At 36.4% G+C, this 24,757-nt stretch overlaps 1 protein-coding gene across 6 annotated transcripts in view; it reads right to left on the reverse strand.

The window, feature by feature from the left end:
- Fhit (fragile histidine triad diadenosine triphosphatase) overlaps window positions 1-24,757 on the reverse strand; it is a 1,296,971-nt gene that overhangs the window by 760,137 nt on the left and 512,077 nt on the right. For 4 of the 6 annotated variants that reach the window (XM_074044091.1, XM_074044094.1, XM_074044093.1 and 1 more), the window contains one exon: window positions 15,078-15,192. In XM_074044091.1, the coding sequence (XP_073900192.1) occupies window positions 15,078-15,177 (100 nt within the window). In that variant the 5' untranslated portion in view covers window positions 15,178-15,192. Of the gene's footprint in view, window positions 1-15,077; window positions 15,193-15,290; window positions 15,820-19,916; window positions 19,990-24,757 lie in introns of those variants that run through there. The other 2 variants (XM_074044092.1, XM_074044090.1) reach the window with 2 other exon arrangements.

Raw genomic sequence — 24,757 nt, forward strand, 5'->3', positions numbered from 1 at the left:
AATTAACCTAGAAGGTAACACACACGCACAGGAAATTAATGTGAGTCAACTCCCTGTATAGCTATCCTTATCTCGACCAGCAAAAACCCTTGTTCCTTCCTATTATGGCTTATACTCTCTCTACAACAAAATTAGAAATAAGGGCAAAATAGTTTCTGCTGGGTATTGAGGGGGCGGTGGGGGCAGGGGGGAGAAATGACCCAAGCCTTGTATGCACATATGAATAATAAAATAAAATAAATAAAAAAAAAAAAGATAGAAAAAGGAGCAAAGAACATTAAGAGTAATATATGAGTATAAATAATTCATAAATACATTTAAAAATTTAGTTCACTAGCAATTACATAACATGTAAAAATGATTTTACATAAAATCTATCAACTACCCAAAGGTTAGGATAAACCCAAAAATTTAATGCTCAGAAGTTTATGAGGTTATTCCCATGCATTGCTGGTATAAAACAAATTAAGGAATGTTTGTCCATTTAAACAACACATAACATTTTAGCAAGCGATTGCAGTTTAAGAAATTTATCAGAAATATGATGAAAGATCCAATGACAAAACTTCATCACATGAAGGTTGAAAAGTCACTAAGTAATAAATTATAGTAGATCCATATGGTACAATATTATACCATCATTACGAATCTCTTTTAAATACATCTTTTCTGATTTTGAAAAACATCAGAAAATATCAACAATGAAATAGGTTAAAAATCAGGCTATACAATGTTTCTTTTCTAGGGAAACATGCAAGGAGACAAACTAAAAAAATAAACTGAAATTTTATTAGAGTTATTTCTGTTTAATGAGATTATAGATGGTTTTTATTTTGTATAGTTGTAGATATTCTTATAATTAGGAAAAACAAATGCAAGATTTTAAAATGTGCTATGCTTGATATAAATTAGATTGCTTTTACATAGATATAATTTATACACTTATTTAGTCATGCAATTCATTTAGCTGGTTACTAGTAGATTACATTAAGAATACCAAATGTTATCAATAAATATAGTGCCTTCTCTCCTTAAAACTTCAGTAGTTTTAGAAATGTCTTAGTGCTAAGTACCTACTGTATACTGAGTATTCTATCAGGCTGAGCTATGGAAAAGGAGATGAAAAAAAGAATAGTGTTTTGATTTGAAATCAAATCAAAGAGAAGCATATGGTCCAGAAAGAAAGTCAATCTTAGCTCACACCTCACCAGCCTGCACAGACCGGAGCACCCTGCAGCAAAGAATTGGTACTCACTGAAATGTTAGTATCTCACGGTACCTAAGGACTCCGCAGAAATGCTTCTCTTTAAAAAAAAAAAATCCATTAAAATTAGTTCAAAGAGAAGGACACAAACGTGGCGTTAGAGGGTCATTTTTCAGGGTTGTATGTGGAGGAGAGAGATGGGTACAGTAAGCACCATTATAGTTAATGGGAGTTGAGCATCTAAACTAAACTAAACCCCCAGAGTATTTAATTTCAAACCACTTTGGCAAAGCCAACTCGATGTCTTGAATGAATCCCAGGATTGTTCATATACCTACTCTTCTACAAACTACAATCAGTGTGCTTTTATATTTTTTAACCATGCCTCATAAAAGGAAAAGGCACATAGAACATAAGATTCCCCAAAATTTATAGGTTTATTTTAAATCTGGGGTGTTTGGACTAGAAGGTGTGGCTCAAACAGTGTAGTGTTTATGAGGGAGGCCCTCAGTTCAAACCTCAATACTGTAAATTAAATAAATAAATTTAAATTAAGTAAATCCTGGATGTTATTTCAATGCCATTTAAAAAAAATACTCAATTCAAAGTTCGGTTTGGGTTTTTCCTACTGCTATAGAAATTCAGGAAGTTTCTTCAAATGAGTTTAAGATTTGGTTTTACAAATTTAGAGCAATAAACTCAATGGTATTCCTTACCAAACCCAAGTACCTGACCAACTTCAAACTGTAAGGATAGAGGACAAAGAAAAAATATGTCACTATTATATATGCTCCCAATAAGCCAAATGCTTAACTATTCTGACTTCTACATCTTCTGGTACTAATACTCATGATTGTCCTGAGGGTAGGCAAAGGTATTATCTTTATTTTCAGATAAGGAAAAAAAAAAAAAAAAAAAAAACAAAGTAAGTGACTTGATTCCCCAAATGGTACTAATATCAAGTTCTCCATTCCCTGTCTAAAGTTCACTGGTAGTTTTGACAAATGTAAGTGATTCTGTACCCAGAAAGGGTAAATGAAGCAGCAGGTCCATGGGCAGGCAGAGATCTTTCTTTTCCTGTGCATATCCAATGATGCCAAAGACAGGAGTAGGAAAGCCTTGCTAACCAGGGTTTCAATGGTTTGAGGCCCTTGGTAGGGTCAGGAAAGGCCTCTGTATGTGGTGATGACACAGGAACTGGAACCAAAAAGATAGGGACTACAGAGGCACATGAAAGTCAGAAGGAAGTGCATAAAGACCAGGAGTAGAAGGCCCAGCAACAGGCACAAGTTCACTGAAGCAGGAGGCAGAATTACAGAATCCCATGAGTACCCTAGATTTAATTGCAATGAAAGTATCAGCAGCCAGAAGTCTTAACACAAGGAAATAACCTGTTCTCGTTTGTATGCCAGCTACCATGTGGTGGTGACTGAAGAGTGGAGGAGGAGTGGGGGAAGTGATAATAAGGAAATCAAAGAGATTTCTGTGCCCAATTCAGGCAAGATTTGGCAGGAATGATGGAGATGGTGAGTGGCAGACACAGAGCATATTTCTGAGGGAAAGTCTCCACGTTCACCATGTGGATGTTTTGAGAATGCTGTCAATTGCATGTTCTGGCATCATCCCCATGAGGAAGGAGCCACAAAAAAAAAAAAGAAAGAAAAAACATAACTCTAATCTCTAGCATTGAGCATATTTTTGTATTTCCAGATCAGCCTATTTTTACTGCAAAGCCAACTTTTTTCTTTCTTTCTTTTTCTTGTGTGTGTGTCAGTGTATGTAGCTCAAGGTGGCCTCAAACTCTTGATCTTCCTGCCTCAGCCTCCTCAGTGTTGAAATTACAGTCATGTACCACCAATGCCTGGCTTTTATAAACATTTTCTATCTAATTCATGTACTAACCTCCATTTTAGATGCAACTTAACTACTTGACTTTCCTTACTATTTAACTTTTTGTTACTTACTTCTTATGTTATCTTAATATAGACATTATAATCAATCTAAGTCACTTTTTAAACACTTCCAGGGAACGAATGCATCAATAAACTAAAGTTGTCCAATGGTAATTGTTTTGGTTATTGTACAAATAATCAGAGATTTTTTTAAAAAGAACTATATCAGAAAGAGATCTATAAGTGAGTGTATTATATAAGACAACCTATACATATGAGAAGCCAAGAACATGTAGACATAAAAACTTGACTAAACTGAAAAAAAAAAATAGCTTAGAGAATAACTCTAGATTTCCTGAGGAAGAAAGGACCATGACAAATAAAATCGTGGGAAGTCAAGGCTCACCTATTGATGAGATATCAAAACCTTCTGTTAATTTCTCTGCATGGAGAAATAACTGACTTTATCTTATCACCCTGGCTGGACTCCACATGGAAATCTATGTAAACTGTGCTTAGAAGTTTGGGTAAGGTCTTTTTCACACTCAAACCACCATTCTTGTCTCGTTCAAGGAGGTAACTTTGTAATGATGAAAATTAACATGCCTTTACATATGTTTGCACGCACATATGGGTAGATGCATGAACATCTAAGTTGACACCAGCTTAACTACTATGGAGCACTGCCTGATGTGAGCATTTATTAAATCATTCTTTTTATTGGAAGAGGACTCTTGTCCTTTTTTAACTTTAAAGCTAAAAAGCTATGATGGTCAATCAGGGTTACTTATCTAGCAAATACTCACTAAGCAAATAGGTACTGAACACCTGCCATGTGCCAGGCACTGCCTGGTAGCTGAAATACCATTTTGAATGAACCACACGGCACTGTCTGCCCTCAATTCTAGTCCATATGAGACATGCAGGAAACAAAATACTAACTTACATGGTAAATTAGAATATAAATGTAATATAATGACAATAAAGAATCTAAAAATATAAATGTAAATATAAAGACAAAGTGGAAAGGGTGCTGCAATTTGGAAAAAGATGATGGGAAAGCCCATCCTGAGAGGGTGATGGTTATGTGTAGTTTGCATAAAGGTATGAAGGAGCTAAGTAATCATGGCATACTTACCTTTTGGGATGGCATTCCAAGCAAAAGAAAAGGCTGGTTTCAGGGCTGTGGGGCAGGTCTGTGCTTACAGTATTTGATGAATGAGGAAGTGAGGATGGTTGGAGCAGAGCAGGTGTGGGGGACCATATTGACTGTTTTAAACCATAAACTGGTGGTTTAAACCACAAACTGGTGGTTTAAAACAACAGATTGTCTCACAGTTCTGGAAGCCAGAAGTGTGAACTCAAGGTTTCAGCAGAGCCCACATCCTCTTTGCTTCTTCCAGCTTTTGGAGGCTGCCTGTGTTCCTTAATGTGTGGCCACACCACTCCAATCTCTATCTTCATGACAGTGTTGCCTCCTCCCATGTCTGTGTAATCTTCTAGTCTCACTCTTTTTTTTTTAATTTTATTCATATGTGCATACAATGTTTGGGTCATTTCTCCCCCCTTCCCCTCGTCCCCTCCTTTCCACCCCCACCCTCTTGCTACCAGGAAGAAACTAAATTGCCTTTATCTCTAATTTTGTTAAAGAGAGTATAAGCAATAATAGGAAGGACCAAGGGTTTTTGCTTGTTGTCCTAGTCTCACTCTTTAAGGATACTTGTCACTGGATTTATGGTTCATCCAGCTAATTCAGTTTGATCTCCTAACCTCAATATGAAACCCTTTAACTCAATCACATCCTCAAAGCCCCTTCCCCAAATAAGGTTAACATTCACAGGTTCTGAGGATTAAGACATGAACATACATTCTTGGGGACAGACATTCAACACTCTACAGGGATAACAGAAGAAGATGAAAACAAAGGGGGTAATGGTTGGGGCAGGGGATAGATAGAGGAGTTCATGTATGAGCTTTGTAAGTCAGTGTGGTAATTTTGTCTTTAGTTAGAGGTTGGTACGAGGCACTGTAGGAACATATGCAGAGAACTGACATGGATTCTACATGCTTTAACAGGACCACTATGGCTGTTGCCATGCAAAAAAATTCCAATAGCATTCAATTTTCAGGGTTATACTTCATCAGCTTAAGAGCATGCCAAACCTAGATTAGAACTGGAAAAACATATGAGAAGAATCTGGCATATAAAAGACCTTTAGAGAATATTTGTTGAATAAAATGAATGTTCCTTTACCTAAACCATCTTGCTTTGAACCAAAATTAAACTTGTCTCATAAATATTTATCAATCATCTATAATATTCAAAAGATCTTATTCCTAAGAATTAAAGCAATCAACAAATCACATACTACTATTGAACATGCTATTGAGTGACAAGCCACTTTCTTCATTAGGATATATGTCATTATTCTGCATAAACAATAATTGAAAAATTTTAATTTAGTGGGACAAAGATGTACTACAGTTATAGTCTTTGCCTTCACTTTTCCAGACATGCTATGATAAATATTTTTCTGGCTCTTTAACAATATCTTGAGCAGCATCTATACCATGGCAGTTCTTTCCATAATTCCAAGTCTCTCCAGTTTAAAATTCTAGTGTTAAAAGTTTCACGTCAAACCTAACTCGAACTTGAGATGCACATTTGACCACCTAGAGTTCTATACCAAGTCCCCCTGCCGGTGATGCTAAGCTCTGACAGTGTTAGAGGTGGAGTGGTTCTATGCAATTGGCAGGCGAAAGGCAGGTGTCCCTGTCTTAGCTCCCATTTCATTTGTTGGGAGCCTCTACAAATACAATAGTCTCTGCCTGGATGAAGTGATAGACATGTTTTTGTTTTTTTTTTTTTTTTTTTTTGGTTGTTTTTCCTAGATGTGTATTCATGCTTCGCTCCCATGTTTCCAAGGATCAATTCAGAAAAGGGCAGTCATTTCTAACTTTATAACTTTGCCAGTGGTCTTTGACCCAATTATCTCTCTAGAGAGACTTTAATTGGTCCAAAGAATACCTGAGTGGCCTTGTGGCATCTGTAATCTGATCTTCATGGCCTTTTACGGGAACCCAACAGGGAACCTACTGACATTGGCATGTGTGTTGTTCATCTAAGGGCTAGAAAAAAACTGGTATGGGTTAGAAAACTTGTTTCCTTCTTTTTCCAAACAAGACTCCTCAGTGCCTTCTTATCCTGTTATGGCAGACCTCTCCATGAAGTCTTCCTGTGTCCTGCCCTGTGTTCAAAACTATGCAAAAGAAAAGTAAGCATTGTGAGTGGCTCCTTTCCATCCCAAACTCCTGGAAGCAAATGGGAAGCTTTCTAAAACTGCACCCCTTTCTCATGGTTCGCAGGTTCTGCAAAATTAAGCCAGATAACAAGATACCAGCCTCCTTTGGTTAAGGAGCCACCAGCCACACATGACTATTGGGGGCAAGAGGAGTAGTTGTACCAAAAGAAGAAGAAAACATCTTAGTACCCCTCATTCTCTTTGCCCTCACCAATTCTCCCCTATGAAGTTTGGGAGCGTGGAGTATTATTCAATGAGATACAGCTAGTTCTGCTGCTATGTCTCAGTAAAGTAGGGATGAGGAGACCCAACTATGGTCAGCCTTCCAGTTTAAGTCCTGGCTGCTTATTCCAGGGCAATGTAAGGTCTTTCTTAAAGTCTGCTGTACTCCAGAGCTTCCTGTGATGTGGTTCCATAAGAAATAGCTTCTAGAGGACATCTTGACCCTAAACAGAACAAAGAAAACCAACTAGCATTCTAAACTTCTGCCTGTTTAGCACTCTAGCTAAAGATTTTAATGTAATTCCTGCGGGTTTATTTTTATCCTGACACATCTTATTTAGCAACTATTAAAGTAATCATCTTCGGTGAAAGGAAGAGTATCATGGTTGACTTTTAAAGTATTAGCATTCTACAGATAAAACTCAGTTCCAACAACTCTCTTGAACTGGTAATAAATCTTGAAGATGAAATGATCTCTTGATAAGTACAGCCATTTCAAATAGTCATTTCTACTAGAAAAGAGAAAAATTAGAGAGCCATCTGAATTTAGCCCCTTTTGGGACTCATTTTATCCCAGAGCAAATTGTGCTAACAGCCAGGCTAAACTACCTGGCTCCATTTAACTCACACTGGACAATCAGACTCAGACCTTACAGAATTTTGGAAGTAATCAAAGTCAGTTACATTCTAGATGAGAACAATGATTATGACAACACAATATAATGCTAAGCAAAATGTCTGGGAAAAATATAAATGTCAGTTATAGACTTAGAAAGACACAACACTAGGAAGAGGGACTAATGGGAAAAGTTTAAGACTTGGGAGAATAGATGCTCAGGGAACCTAACCCAAGATTTATAAGATCTGGGAACACAACTTTAGGTGGTAGCAAAAATAATGGAATGACAATCAAGAATCCTGGGTCAAGTCATCATTCACATAAACTGGGTCATCATGGATTGGAAGACTCAGCCTTTCCATTTAAACTGCTTACTGACTAGTAAGGATAAAAATTAAACAAACGAAAATGTACTGATGGTCATAAAATATTGTCTACATTTATTTAAAATATTATAAGATAAGCTATTAATGGGTCGTACACACACACACACACACACACACACACACACACACACACACACCCTTTCCACTGCCACTCCAATACATGCAAGCAAAAGGCAGACAGAGAGCAATGTACTCAGTACCCTCCTGTGACAGTTGGACTGTCCCTGAACTATGATGAAAATGGCCATTTTGAAACAAGGAAATAGTTTTATTGTTTTTATTCATCAGCAAATTTCCAACTGTGCTAGACTCAATGGTGCTGAAGAACAAATAGCACACTGGATCCCAGGGATATGATGGCAGCTTCCTCTATCAATCTTCATCTCTTTAAAGCCAGTGCTGTTACTGAGACTGTGTATACTGGAATGTCCGTTCCTGTTATTAAAACATTGAAATACTTCTATATTTACTGCCCTTTGTGCGCTGCTCCCCACCTCTTTGCCTCTTCCCCCTGGGACTCTCCAGATCTCCTCACCATGTAGAAATTAATAGGTTGCTGTCTGGTGCAGCAGAGCACTTCCAGGAACTACTGCTGACATTGGTCAGTGCTGTGTGTCACAGAATTGTTACATATAAAAAAAAACTTCCCTGCCTAAGACACAGCTACTGACATCCTGACCCAAAACAGCAGCTTCAGAGAAGCCAAACCAAGACTCCTGAAATATATTTACAACCTGTAGTAGAAATCCCGGAACTACACACAAGTTCAGATATCTAAGATTAAAGAAAGTTGTAAGGATAAGGCCAGTTTAGGATTTGTGTGTAAGAGCTATTTGCAAATTTATATTTATTTTTGCAGTCAATTAACTTCAGAAAGGAAATGGAAGCTAAGTAAATAAATTACATCATTAAAATTTGCAATAAATATAAATTAATTCTGCTAATTCTAAGAGTTGAACATATATACAAATTATGTAGATATAACAATAAGGCATATACCTAAGGCTCTATTAGGATAATAAAGGCATCTTGACTAAGTATGTTGTAGAAAATCCATGCATATTCACTCAGTAGATTTTAACAGTTTTGATATGTGTATGAAAATATAGGATAAACATTAACTGCCTACTGATGTTCTAGCAAATGTATTTTCATTCCAAATAGAAATTAGAATACATTTTGCATTATTTGAGTTAATTATGTGACATTTCTTATGAATAATGATGTATTATTCCATTCATTACTTCTAATTACAATCCTTTACAAATGCAAGGCTGCTAACACCATGACCAGCCTTTTCATGTTCCTTACAGTCTGATGACTTTGCATGGAAATCAGGTCAAAAATGTGCCTCGGATATTACGAACAGAGTTCAATAGGTCTTAACCATGACAGTGTAAAACTATCTGAGAAAATTACATGTGGAAATCAGGAAAAATGGAGAATAGCTTTTCACATTACAGGATACCCATATCGCAATTAATATGAGAAATATTCAAAGTGTTATTTAGACACATATAATTATCATCCTACCATTTGCTTCAGCTTGACAGAGAGCATTCCCATCATCTCCCCCCATCCCTGCCACACCCACATTAACAGAATTAGGTATAGATTGGCAGATTGTAACAGTATTCTTTTCTGCTTGTGCAAGTGATTCTAGAGCCTTCTTGCAATTCTGAGAAATGTACCTGCTAAAAGCTCTGATTGAAAAGCCAGATGAATTTTCCTCCTATAATGCATAACCAGGTCAGGCCAACCCATCCCACCCCACTTGCAACAGGGTCTAAAGCTATGAGATAAATCCTATTATGGAGAAGAGATCCAGGTCAAGAAAATATAGCAGAAACCAAGTCAGAAGCAACAGGGACTAGGTCAATCACAAGGCCATCACATGCATGTGCATCCTCACCAGGGAGCAGACAGCAAGGAACCAGGAGGGTCAAGAGGTAAAGACAGTACAGAACAGGAAGCAGCCAATGGAGTCTAGAGTCCAATGTGTACAGACTTCAGGCACACTGTTTATAGCATGCCTTCACTTGACGGTACAGGAAAGAGGACAAAGTCCATGCATTTTTCTCCATCCAATTTCAGACCTTCTTTGTACATGTACAAAGTACCTATTTAATTCCTTTAGTATCAGGTCCACCAATATATCATTCTTTCCACAATAAAAATAAGACTGAAAGTCACAATTTCAGGAACAAAAGTAAACATGGAGAGGAAGAGCTTGGCAAGAAGGGCTTCTCTTTCCCTTTGGCAGCTATAACAATTATTGCCTCCTGACTCTGAATGCAACTTCAGGATCACCCTCAACATTCTCAGCTCACTGCCACCTAACAAGCTTGCATTTGAGACAAAATATATGTGTTTTCTATGCATAATTTCTTAGATGACAAGTGAAGAAAAATGTTGGTCACACAAGTATTGTATTCCACCAGGGGTTAACAGGATCTCTGTGGCAGATTCTGCACACTGAAAACAGATGTTGGTGAACCTAAAAAATGATGAAAGCATACAAGTACTGACCAATGCCATGGCCAACTGGTTCTAGCAGGAAGCAAGGATAAGTACACATTTATCTGGGAACCCTTCCCAAAGAAAAAAGAGAAAGAAAGGTACAACAGAGCAATTGCTGCTATATGCATATCTGTGAACACAACAGCTGCTATATAAAGAAAAAAAATATGACCATAAGAAAACCAACCCATTATAGCTCAGGACAAAGGACAGCAAGATTGTCTCTGAACATCTCTCTGCAAGAGTTTTTAAGCTAACTAATACACAACAAGCACATATAGAGCAGAGCAAAGATGTGCTGAGGGCAGTTTTAAGATCACAATTCTATCTTTAGCAATAAAGATATTAAAATAGTGCTTGTGCTCATTTTATTTGTACAGGAAGATTTAAAAAGAAACAGCTTTGAGAAATGAAAGATCATCAGATCACTAATAACTGTGGTTTCCTGAACAATTAAAGGAATTCACAAGATTGCAACCCACTCAGGAAATGACAAATATTTCTGCCTTTTTACGGAACGACTAAAAGGGCACTTTTATCTATAGCATCTATTCCATAAGAATCACAGTTAAGTAGTTTTTCATTTATTTCAGGAGTACTGGATATAGCAGTAGACTGAAAATGGAAAGGTTAACATTTGCTCATTTGAAAAGGGAAAATTTTGTATTAAAAGACACTTGATGGAGTTTTCTTTGTCTACTTTTGAAGTCAAGTCTTACAACAGTTTCTATTGCACCAAACTTTTTCTAAGGCATCAGCAGAAATGTCCTCTAAGTCTAATTCTTCACAAACACATGTTGGAAGGCCATTCTCCATGCATCATTCTAACATCATTTGGGCTGGTAACATTCTGTATATGATGCTCCTATTTGGAAAATTTTTCTCTTTTTAAATAAACTATTGATAAATGACTTGTGTAATACAGTATGGCCAGCAAAGCAAGGTTTGTCTCTGTCATTACATACCACATTCAAGTTGTGTACAAACACTACCATGCCCCCCTTATGTTAGAGCTCCTTTCTTATGCTATTCTGAATAGCAATCCTGAGATCAATACACTGTCTGCTGAAAACAACAGGACATAACAAATGAATAATTTTATTTACAATAAAAGCCTCAGTCCCCAAATGGATTCCACTCATGTTCAAATTCATTTTTCATGCTCACCTCAAGAGGAGAAGTAGATGCAGCACAGTGCAAAGGGAGGGGAGTAAGTATTAACCATAATGAACAATGGCTAGGTTATACTGATGCACATGAATAAAATGTTCTCTGCAAAATTCTGAAGACACACTCCAAAATGATCCTGTTCTCTTACCAAGAACCTCTGAAAAGCATTTTCCTGTAACAAGAAATTAATGGATTAAAGACATTTTGATATTTTTCTAGAGTTTTGCGCCATAGAGGCCAAAGCCTATTCAATTGACTTTAAACACTGTTGGCAAGAAACAGAAGTGTTTGCTTTAGGTGACGACAAGGAGGGACTGAAGTGGCTCTTTTGAGAAGGAAGCAAACAGTCTTGCTTCAAAAGCCTATCTTCAGCCCCTGATCTGACAATTCCTTTCCTACTCTGAAAGCTATGAAAAAGTCGGTGAGCAAAGTCATAAGAAGAAAGGGTTGGAAGGAGCAGCAAAATGTTAGTGGGGACACCAGTTCAAAGATAACATTTACAAGTCTCTCATGAATGGCACACTTCCCAAAGGCCATCTGAATGCCATTTTTATAGAAGAATTAAGCAAAAATTCTCCATTTTAGATGAAGAAGTCAGTATACTTCCTTTAAACACAAACTTGTCCCTTGATGACTTAACATGCACATAGAAATGGAAAAAACATCTTTACCCATCAGCCATTAATTCATGCATTCCTTTTAGGCTTAACTCACCAAATGCATAATACACAACACAAATGTAAACAGAGTTGTAACTGACAAATGGAAAGTTGAGAAAATAATGGTTGGATATACTGCTTGGACATAATACTACAAAATTTGGAATAAAATAGCCACAAGACTTGGGTTTGGGCATGAGAATACCAAAAAGGCAGGATTTCATCAGACCCTTAATTATAGCAGTACGTATGTTCCCAAGGTTTATAGTTTCAGTTTAGATTCAGGTACCATGGTACTTTGTTTGATATGCTGAGAAAAAAGAGGTGCCCAAGAGCAGATCTACCCAAGGAAAAGAGATGATTCTGCACAAACATGTTTGGCATGGAACACAGTATGAACTCAATCATAGAGCACTGAATAAATCAACAAGTGAATAAGGAATCAGTGCTATAAACGAAGAAGACAGGCCAATAGTTCTTTCCTAAGAGGGAGGGATAGTTACCAAAACACCTTAGTTCAAATGAAAAGAATGGGGAGAATCCTAAAGGTAGAATGTAGCAGGGGAAGCTATGGCAAAGTGAACATATAACACACACTCGGGAAATACCCGGAAAGAAGGGAAATTGAGGAAACACAATAATAGTCTTTGAAATCTACTCAAAGGACTTTAGGCTTTTTCTTCAAGAACATAGATCCATTCATAGTTTTCTAACAAGGAAAGACACAGTAATATGGTCAGAACTGTAGTTTAGACTGAGGTATAGGCTGGGTTGGAGAACCCCAGAGGCAGGGAGGCTACAAAAAGCTAGAAGACCCACACCAAAGGGTTAGACTAGGGCAGGCAGGATAGAATCTGGGTGAAGATAAAAACCTGCTCCAGACACATTACCATTTATTTTATGAAATGTTAGTGGACAGAGCTATCCAAGAATTCAATTCCCAAATTTCAGGACAAAAGACTAAAGCTCTCTGCAAGCAAATGAGTGCCTTATTAAGATGCTTCTCACAGCTATAACCTAACAGAGTTTACAAAGGTAAAGTAAAATAAAAAGTTACAAAATCATCACATAAAAAGGATCATCTGAATACATTATCTACTGGCCCTGTAACCATTTTCAACACTGGAAATGTGAAATAGCCTTACAGAGTATATTGATTACAAAAATGCCTGGCTCTCATTGTTATCCTCAGAAAGAGCCTGGTCCTTCTAGCTACCTTCCAAACAAGCTGATTTTGTTCGTTTTAATAAATAGTCTCCATGTCCTTGGCATTTACTCAAATATATGGTAACTGATAAGGAATCACTTATAAAATGGCAATTCCAGTGCCATCAAGGAAAAAAAAAAAACCTAGCTATCATTCACTAACCGCTCACTAGTCACCATAGCTATTTCCCTACAATGAGATGATTCTACTTTTTTCACATTCTCCAGGTCTGAAGCATGACACTTTCAGAATTGGTTCAAAAGACCATGAAAAACCAAGTTATTATCAAGGCATGAATGAAAAAGCACAAAGCAGAGTTTATTCCATGGTTGTCTCTAAAAGCATCACTAAATCCTTACAAAATCTTAGTCTAAGGCATTAACATTTATTCATCTAAAGTCACATTTTCATCCCAGGTTCCCTTAATTCTTTATTACAAGTCAATTAAAGCAGGCACATAGAAAGAATGGCATTGAAGCCATATTTTTGACATCTGAACTAATAGACATTTTGCATTAAAAATTCCCCAAATGAAAAGATCACCACAAATGTACAGTAAAACCAAACGAATATACAAAATGCTATCTTATTCCAAGAACTTCAAGATCTTTTAGAAGAACTCAATATAAAATTGACATATAACTTAAAAATTCTTCTGTTTTATGAATCATTCTAGCTTGTTTTTTTCATTTAATAAAGAGAAGAATGTATATTTCTAATATGGGGTATTTAGACTCAACTGTATTATTATAATTCAAAAGAAGTTAAAATAAGATTTCACATAACATTATTTGCTAGTTTATTGCTTATTATTTTTGTAAATTTACAAAATTCAGTTAAAATTTAGATTTAAGTAATTTGGCAGTTGTTGAACAGCCACAATTATCTTTTTGTACATGTTTACTTTTATTTTTTCACCATGCAATGGTTACATGGCTAGGTAGGAAGATCTGAAATGCCTTGAACACTTTCACTGAAAAAATATAATTTACTGATAGAAAGATCTTAGCATTTTTGCACATTCAGAATTACTACAAAATTCATATCAAAGCCAAATCATCTCTCTGTAGGAAAAAATGCCTATTATCTTAAAATAGAAGTTTTATTCTTATTGCCCCATGCACAATAAAAGTAAAAGGGAAGAGAAAAAATATTTTTGCAATATCTACAAAATGCATATGTATACAATAATAAGTGATACTTTCAACAACATAAAAATAAGAGTGTCTTGCAACTTCCACTGCAGAAGAGAAATAAAGCTCCTACAAAAGTTGATGGGAAGAAAGGAATGTCTTTCTGACCGAATAAAACTCTTCCACCAATGACACTGAGAAATAGTCTAGAAACCAGGGTTTTTCCTAAGAGAAAATGCCATTTTAATCCCAACCAAAAAAAAAAAATTCATTAACAAGTATGAATCTAATTAAAACTCTTAACGTGAATGGTCTCCTAGAGGTAATGAAACAAAATCTCAAATTCTCACATAATAACTTAATTTCACATCACAAAGTCACCATCCAATTTTTAACCTACCATTAAAATCCACAATGGATTAACTGAATACAAAGTGCCTATGATATTCATTGGGCCAATTTTATAAACACCTATTTATTTACACAGCTCTGGTAGTGAAAAGGTCAAGCAAAAATTTACCTCCAAAGCCACGGTTGCTAAGCAACACTTTTCAGAAGTTCTGCAACATTGATCAAGCATATTACTGGTGCCACCAACTGGATTCAAAATAAACGTGAATAACATCTTACCTGGTGTCTCCAAGGGAGTGGAAGGTAGATTCTTATTTACCCTTTTTGTACAGACATTGGAGGTGAATCCTGAATTTATTTGGTTGGTTAGCTTCAACGATTTTTTTATGCCTCTCTTAAAAGAAAAGGATACGTCCTGGTACCACAGGCTTCCTATTCACCAAGGCAAAGGACAGTTCTGTCTTGAGGAATACCATGGAGGGCTTGATGAGATGCTGGCCGAATCTGAACATTTCCTCAGTTGGAGTCTGAAAGAGACCACAAGATAGGAAATGGACATAAGTAAAATCCAAATAAGAAAGAACCTGAGCTCATGTACCATTTTAAAGAAAGCAAATTCCATTACTAAAGATTCTTTGTTGCAAAGAAGATGCCATTCAAACTCTTTTCCTTTAATGTCCACCCAGATGAACTCCAGGTAAATCCTCCTAACATACTCTCTCTCCAACATTGCCTTGATTCCAGTGAGTATTTTCAAGCAGACACTTGTAAATGGATGACAAAGCAGTCTTTCATTCTTAAATCCTTTGGCACTTCAGGTTGTCACCTCAAATCCACAAGGTCCTATTTGTCAAGCCCTTACTTTTACCCATACATTTTGTCATCTTTGCCAAGCTGAAAATATTCATTGTTAAGTACTGACTATAAACCTTCTAATTCTTAAATGCTTCTAGCAAATGGTTTTATCTTTGTTTATATAACAGCAATTTAGCACAAGTACAAACACTGTCTGACCTTGCCTACAATTACAAAAACGTACATGCACTCCCCGAGAACTATTCTAGTATAATTTCCAAATTTAAAAGAGGAAATGAAAGGAGGAACAAAATAAGAGTTTGAGGAGAGAACAATTCCTGGTTCACACAGAGGCAGATGCAGCAAAGGTTCACGAACTGTTCTGCATTCTTCTTTGAGGTGGGGTGGGGATAGCACAAAAGAGTGGCGCAAAGAGAGATTAGGCACTTGGCAGCTAGGTTTAACCAAATCCACCTGGCACCTAGGAATGATTTTCCATTAGGTGATGCCTACATATGACTCAGTTACTTTCTAAATGACTAAGACACACCCTTCTTGGGAAATGACTTCATTTTTTTGGTGGTACTGAAGTTTGAAATCAAGTCTATAACTTGCAAAACAGGCACTCTACCACTTGAGCCACACCTGCATTTTTATAAAGCAGGAATGGTTCACTGCAGAACTGATAAACAGATAAACCTTTATAAAGAAAAAAACCTAGAGGATTATAAAAAATTTTTATAGAGGATAAAAATCAGAAAATGGAAAGCTATTGTACAAAGTATACCAATAAATGCAGGATTATTTAATGAGTCAAGTGTTATGAATGACATAGAAGACGGTGAGAGCTATGCAAATGTCATCTACTATAAATGTTCTCACATAGCGGGAACTTCATACATTTCAGGTGAAAGAATTAAGGTGGAAGGTTTGTCTCAATGACGCAGACACTGTTTTTTAGAACGTTTACGTCTATTTCATCAAAATGAAGGATGGGTAAAGATATAAGAAATCATTTCTCCCAATGGTTCTCAAGGTATGGTGCCTTGACCAGCAGCATCAGCCTCACCTGAGAACTTATCAAAAATGTGAATTTTCAGAATCCACCCTGTATCTCTGGAATTAACTCTGAAAGAAGGACCCAGCAATGGGTGCTTTAGTAAGTCGTTCAGGTGCTTGAGAATCACTGATTAGACCCAACTACCCTTCCAATCTTTTCTTACATTTGCTAAGTGGCTGGTTGGCATATGTTTGGATATGTCTAGTGATGGGAAGTGCTGTATCTATCACTTCTTTTTTTTTTTTTCTTTTATTATTCATATGTGCATACAAGGCTTGGTTCATTTCTCCCCCCTGCCCCCACCCCCTCCCTTACCACCCACTCCACCCCCTCCCGCTCCCCCCCTCAATACCCAGCAGAAACTATTTTCCCCTTATCTCTAATTTTGTTGTAGAGACAGTATAAGCATTAATAGGAAGGAACAAGGGGTTTTGCTGGTTGAGATAAGGATAGCTATACAGGGCATTGACTCACATTGATTTCCTGTGTGTGTGTGTTACCTTCTAGGTTAATTCTTTTTGATCTAACCTTTTCTCTAGTACCTGTTCCCCTTTTCCTATTGGCCTCAGTTGCTTTTAAGGTATCTGCTTTAGTTTCTCTGCATTAAGGGCAACAAATGCTAGCTAGTTTTTTAGGTGTCTTACCTATCCTCACCCCTCCCTTGTGTGCTCTCGCGTCTATCACTTCTAAGGCAGTCAACTCCACCAATTGCATAGTCCTTCTTCTTGCCAACACCACTCATTTGTCATGGATTTATTCCTTGGGGCATATAAAACAAGTTTCATGCAAATGGCAGTGCTTCAGAAATTTGAATTAACCATTCTTTATTTCTTCCAGTTTCTCTAAGACATAAAAAAACCCCAACCATTCTACAAACAACACTAATTCAAGTCATCAGTAACTCCCTATGGTTCTCTGCCTGTCCAGCATCTACTTCTGTATGTCTCGCCATATTACTTTAATTTTCCTTTGAGTGAATCTTCACCATATTCTATAGGTACGGATTGTCCTACTGCCTAGTTCTAAAACTGGGCAAGTGACTCAGGTACCCTCAGTCACTGGTACAACACTGGTGAGAGAACACAGGACACAATATGAGCCAATCAAAAGCAAGGATTTTCTCTAGGTGATTACTGCTGCTACTAAAATGGCCGTTTCTTTCAGCTAAGTTGCCAAACTGGTAGAGTACAAAACTGAAACTGCTAGAGATTTCCCTAAAAACATATCAGAACTAATGCTGAGGCAAACAGAGCCAAGTCACAGAAACCCACACCTGATGACATCAGCAACTAATGATGCTGGAATGAATAATGTTCCCGGAATTTGTTTCCCTTTAAGGGTAATTGTATAGCCTTGACTTAAGCACAGGTTCTTGTGGACAAGCTACTACCATGAATCCCTGAGAGGCTCTTCTTTTAGTTTCATTTTTCTGTTATTACTACTTTCATTTTTGTTCTCTGTCCACAGGCATTCTGTCTCCCTTCCAATTCATGGATTCACTTTTTCATAATTAATTTAGTATTTAGAATCATCTTTATATATTTGTATATACATATCATTTCTTTTATCAAAAAATGTGGTTTCTTAAATTTTTATATAAATTATATGTTTTAAATCTCATTCTGCTTTCTCTCAACATTGTTTCAGAATCTCATGGATGTTGTTGCTATAAGTAATTCCTATTGTTATCTCACTGCATTCCACTGGGTTTTTCTTGTTTATCCCTCCAATGCTCATAAGCTAGCTTGACTACAGTCTTTTACTACACATAACATGTGACTATCATCCTTACCTATACTTTCCTGGATAAATTTACTACAGCCCCATATGGCATTTCAGGCCATATACATACCTAGGTTTTCTACAATGCATGTGCCAGTTTGCATTCCCAGGAATAATATGTAAGAATTGGTTTTTCCTGCATTCTTGCCAGCACCTGATATTATTTGCTTTCCAAGCTTGTACTGATTGATAGATAGATAAAATAACATCTCTTCCTTTCATTTGTGAATTCTGTTTTTTTAAATTCTGTTGAGGACAAAACCTATGGCCTCATACCTGTTAGGCAAGTGCTCTGTCACACTAAGCTGCATCCCCAACCCCATCTCTTCCTTTTAATTTGCTTTTCTTTACTAGTGATGTGTTTAGATGTATGTATATGTATGTGTATGTTTATGTGTATATATATTTCTTTCTACAAATTGCCAAATTATACTCTTCATCCTCTTATTTGGTTTCCTTCCCTATATTTTCTTATTTTCTAGCCCTTCATATATTCTAAATATTGACTGGTCTATTAAACATGATAATTACATTTTTTTCCCTTTGCTAATTTTTCTCTTCCCTCCATTGAGCAAAAGCATTCACTTGAATGAATTTGCACTAAAATTCATCAATTTTCTTTTTCAAGTTTATTCTGTAATTCTTAGGTAACAAATATTTCTCTACCATAAGGTTCAAAAATATAATTCTATATTTTCTTTTAACAGGTATTTGTTCTACTTAGAGCTTTGTTCATAATATAAAATATAAAAATAGCTTTATTTTCTTCTCTTATGAGCCAATTATCTTTGTACCAATTCCTGGGAATGATTACAACAAGTTGCCATATGTATGTAGGAACAAGTCTGGATTCTCTTCTACTCTGATGCTATGCCAAATGCTGCAGAACAGAGGTTAGTAATTTTTCTTTTTTTTCTGTAAAGGGTCAAACGCAGCAGGCCACACTGTCTATCTTGCAACTTCAACTCTGTCATCACAGCATGAAAGCAGCCAGAGACAATATGTAAAGGAATGGATGTAGCTATGTCCCAATAAAACTTTATTTACAAAAATAGGTATAGCCTGGATTTAGGTTATGGGTTGTAGTTTGCCAACTCTGGTTATATATTTGTTAATAACTTATAAAGATAAGGTTTATTTTTCTTTTCTCTCCCATTTAAATTTAGACTCAGCTCTACTCCTTCAAAAACCATTCTTGGCTAGAAGTTGACTGGACTGGATTTAAATTTTAGTGGGGGAGGAGGAATATGACATCTTCACAATATTCAATATGTCCATTTATGTTCTTCAATACTGTAATAAAACTCTTGTAATAGTTTTAAATTTCCCTTAAATGTTTCATGTATCCTATCTTAGATTTATCCCAAATAGCTTTTAGTTTATGTCACTATTATAAATGGTACCTTATTGTCAGTTTATAATTGGTTGCTCCCAAAACAAAGGAAAGCTATTCATTTTTATATGTTGCTGTTGCAGCTGGCAACCAAGCCAAACTCTTGCATTGCTGCTAATAGTTTCTGCTGATTCTCTTTGATTTTCCATATAAATGATTTCATTTAGAAACAATGACAATATATTTCTCATTTCAATTCTACTTTTTGTTTCATTCTTCACCTTATTCCATTGGTCAAGTCTCTGGTGATGTGTTGAGAAGTAGAAATGCAGGCATCTTTGTCTTGTTCCTAACCTTGAAATAAATGAGTTCAAACTTTTGGTTATTTCCAATAAGAATGACATCCACCATAAGCTTTTAGAAAAAGCATTTATATCAAGCTTTAAAAAAAAAAACTCTTCTATTTTGAGTTTGCTAAGGATTGATTCCATTTAAAAAAAAACTCTTAATTTTATTAAATATATGTTCCTTGCCATGAATGTGGTAAACTTCATTATCAAATTTTTAAAAAAATATATTGAACTATCATTTTAGTTTTATGATTAATTCAATTTAGTCACAACATATTACTTTTACTACACTGCCTAATTTATTTATTTATTTTTTTTTTATTGTAGTATTATTTATATGTGCATACAAGGCTTGGGTCATTTCTCCCCCCTGCCCCCACCCCCTCCCTTACCACCCACTCTGCCCCCTCTTCCCTCCCCCTCAATACCCAGCAGAAACTATTTTGCCGTTATCTCTAATTTTGTTGAAAGAGAGTATAAGAAATAATAGGAAGGAACAAGGGTTTTTGCTGGTTGAGATAAGGATAGCTATACATGGAGCTGACTCACATTGATTTCCTGTGCGTGTGCATTACCTTCTAGGTTAATTCTTTTTGATCTAACCTTTTCTCTAGTTCCTGGTCCCCTTTTCCTATTGGCCTCGGTTGCTTTTAAGGTATCTGCTTTAGTTTCTCTGCGTTGAGGGCAACAAATGCTAGCTAATTTTTTAGGTGTCTTACCTATCCTCACCCCTCCCTTGTGTGCTCTCGCTTTTATCATGTGCTCAAAGTCCAATCCCCTTGTTGTGTTTGCCCTTGATCTAATGTCCACATATGAGGGAGAACATACGATTTTTGGTCTTTTGGGCCAGGCTAACCTCACTCAGAATGATGTTCTCCAATTCCACCCATTTACCAGCGAATGATAACATTTTGTTCTTCTTCATGGCTGCATAAAATTCCATTGTGTATAGATAAACACTGCCTAATTTAACTTCTTACTGTTCTTCCATGTCATAAGTGAAGTTGGCTAATAACTTTTTGATGTAAACTTATCTGGTTTTTATTATCAAGATCAAACAATAGATTGGTTTTTCCTTTGTTCAAAAATAAGTTTTATAAGCTAGTTCTTTCTGTTCCTTGAGACTTAAGTAGAACTCACTTGTCAAACTGTGCTCCTTTTCCTATGAAAGAACTAAACTTTGATAAACATAATTTATTTAATGCTTCCTTACTTAAGTCCTTTTTTCCTTATATCAATTTCTTATCTACATGTACTATTCAGACAAATCTTGAATTTTACTGGTAAAAATTCAACATATTTTTTGAATAGATTAAAAATATAATCTGTATTCTCTTACCCGTTTTGTATATCACTTGTCATAATGTATATATTGTTATTTTTTCCACGTGTCAGTCAGTATCAGTTTATATTTAACCTATTGGTTCTTTGACTTTTATTAATTACTTTTACTTCATTATTGATTTTTCTGCACTTTCTTTCTTTCCTCTGACTCTTTATCCTTCTATTTCTTCAGATTTACTACATTGTAGTATTTCTAGTTACTTGAGTCAAACACTGAGCTTATGTACTTTTAGGCTTTGAGTTCTTTCTCCTGAGTAACAAAAGCTATACATTGCCTTCAAATTATTCCATTAGCTCTACCTACTGTGCTTTTATTATCACTCAGCTCTAAAGTTTTGCTATTCTTGTTATCATTTCCTATTTAACCCAAGGGTTATTTCATAGTATGCCTTCTCATTTCCAGACATGTGTGATGTTTTTGCTATCTTTTTGCTAATGTATGATTTTACACCACTGTAGTTAAAGAAACCTTTATACTATTGGGTTTTTAGAATTTGAGGTTTCCTTCCTGACCCATTCGAAGATGAAGCCTTGTTCTTTTTTTTTTTTTTTTCTTTTTCTTTTATTATTCATATGTGCATACAAGGCTTGGTTCATTTCTCCCCCCTGCCCCTACCCCCTCCCTTACTGCCCACTCCGCCCCCTACCTCTCCCCCCCACAACCTCAATACCCAGCAGAAACTATTTTGACCTTATTTCTAATTTTGTTGTAGAGAGAGTATAAGCCATAATAGGAAGGAACAAGGGTTTTTGCTGGTTGAGATAAGGATAGCTATACAGGGCATTGACTCAAATTGATTTCCTGTGCGTGGGTGTTACCTTTTAGGTTAATTCTTTTTGATCTAACCTTTTCTCTAGTACCTGTTCCCCTTTTCCTATGGGCCTCAGTTGCTTTAAGGTATCTGCTTTAGTTTCTCTACGTTGAGGGCAACAAATGCTAGCTAGTTTTTTAGATGTCTTACCTATCCTCACCCCTCCCTTGTGTGCTCTCGCTTTTATCATGTGCTCAGAGTCCAATCCCCTTGTTGTGTTTGCCCTTGATCTAATGTTCACATATGAGGGAGAACATACGATTTTTGGTCTTTTGAGCCAGGCTAACCTCACTCAGAATGATGTTCTCCAATTCCATCCATTTACCAGCGAATGATAACATTTCATTCTTCTTCATGGCTGCATAAAATTCCATTGTGTATAGATACCACATTTTCTTAATCTATTCGTCAGTGGTGGGGCATCTTGGCTGTTTCCATAACTTGGCTATTGTGAATAGTGCCGCAATAAACATGGGTGTGCAGGTGCCTCTGGAGTAACCTGTGTCACAGTCTTTTGGGTATATCCCCAAGAGTGGTATTACTGGATCAAATGGTATATCAATGTCTAGCTTTTTAAGTAGCCTCCAAACTTTTTTCCAGAGTGGTTGTACTAGTCTACATCCCCACCAACAGTGTAAGAGGGTTCCTTTTTCCCCGCATCGTCGCCAACGATGTTGGTGGTGTTGTTGGTGGTGTTGCTGATGATGGCTATTCTAACAGGGGTGAGGTGGAATCTTAGCGTGGTTTTAATTTGCATTTCCTTTATTGCTAGAGATGGTGAGCATTTTTTCATGTGTTTTTTGGCCATTTGTATTTCTTCTTTTGAGAAAGTTCTGTTTAGTTCACGTGCCCATTTCTTTATTGGTTCATTAGTTTTGGGAGAATTTAGTTTTTTAAGTTCCCTGTATATTCTGGTTATCAGTCCTTTGTCTGATGTATAGTTGGCACCCACTCTGTGGGTGTTCTCTTCAGTTTAGAGACTGTTTCTTTTGATGAGCAGAAGCTTTTTAGCTTTATGAGGTCCCATTTATCTATGCTATCTCTTAGTTGCTGTGCTGCTGGGGTTTCATTGAGAAAGTTCTTACCTATACCTACTAACTCCAGAGTATTTCCTACTCTTTCCTGTATCAACTTTAGAGGTTGTGGTCTGATATTAAGATCCTTGATACATTTTGAGTTAATCTTGGTATAGGGTGATATGCATGGATCTAGTTTCAGTTTTTTGCAGACTGCTAACCAGTTTTCCCAGCAGTTTTTGTTGAAGAGGCTGCTTTTTCTCCATCGTATATTTTTAGCTCCTTTGTCAAAGACAAGTTGGTTATAGTTGTGTGGCTTCATATCTGGGTCCTCTATTCTGTTCCACTGGTCTTCATGTCTGTTTTTGTGCCAGTACCATGCTGTTTTTATTATTATTGCTTTGTAATATAGTTTGAAGTCAGGTATTGTGATACCTCCTGCCTTGTTCTTTTGACTGAGTATTGCCTCAGCTATTCGTGGCCTCTTGTGTTTCCATATAAATTTAACAGTAGATTTTTCAATCTCTTTAATGAATGTCATTGGAATTTTGATGGGAATTGCATTAAACATGCAGATTACTTTTGGGAGTATCGACATTTTTACTATGTTGATTCTACCAATCCATGAGCATGGGAGATCTCTCCACTTTCTATAGTCTTCCTCAATCTCTTTCTTCAGAAGTGTATAGTTTTCCTTGTAGAGGTCTTTCACATCTTTTGTTAGGTTTACACGTAGGTATTTGATTTTGTTTGAGGCTATTGTAAATGGAATTGTTTTCATACATTCTTTTTCCGTTTGCTCATTGTTAGTGTATAGAAATGCTAATGATTTTTCTATGTTGATTTTATATCCTGCTACTTGCTATAGCTATTGATGATGTCTAGAAGCTTCTGAGTAGAGTTTTTTGGGTCTTTAAGGTATAGGATCATGTCGTCTGCAAATAGGGATATTTTGACAGTTTCTTTACCTATTTGTATTCCTTTTATTCCTTCTTCTTGCCTAATTGCTCTGGCTAGGAATTCCAGTACTATGTTGAATAGGAGTGGAGATAGTGGGCATCCTTGTCTGGTTCCTGATTTTAGAGGGAATGGTTTTAGTTTTTCTCTGTTAAGTATAATGCTGGCTGTAGGTTTGTCATATATAGCTTTTATAATGTTGAGGAACTTTCCTTCTATTCCTAGTTTTCTTAGAGCTTTTATCATGAAACGATGTTGGATCTCATCAAAGGCTTTTTCTGCATCTATTGAGATTATCAAGTGGTTTTTGTCTTTGCTTCTGTTAATGTGGTTTATTACGTTTATTGATTTTCGTATGTTGAACCACCCCTGCATCCCTGGGATGAAGCCTACTTGGTCGTGGTGAATAATCTTCTTGATGTGTTGCTGCATTCGGTTTGCCATTATTTTGTTGAGGATTTTTGCATCAATGTTCATTAAGGAGATTGGCCTATAGTTCTCCTTTTTGGAGGTGTCTTTGCCTGGTTTGGGATAAGTGTAATACTGGCTTAATAAAATGTGTTTGGTAGTTTTCCTTCGCTTTCTATTTTGTGGAACAGTTTAAGGAGGGTTGGTATCAGTTCTTCTTTAAAGGTCTGATAGA

This window comes from Castor canadensis, chromosome 10, assembly GCF_047511655.1.
Source record: "Castor canadensis chromosome 10, mCasCan1.hap1v2, whole genome shotgun sequence".
Classification (NCBI taxonomy): Eukaryota; Metazoa; Chordata; class Mammalia; order Rodentia; family Castoridae; genus Castor; species Castor canadensis.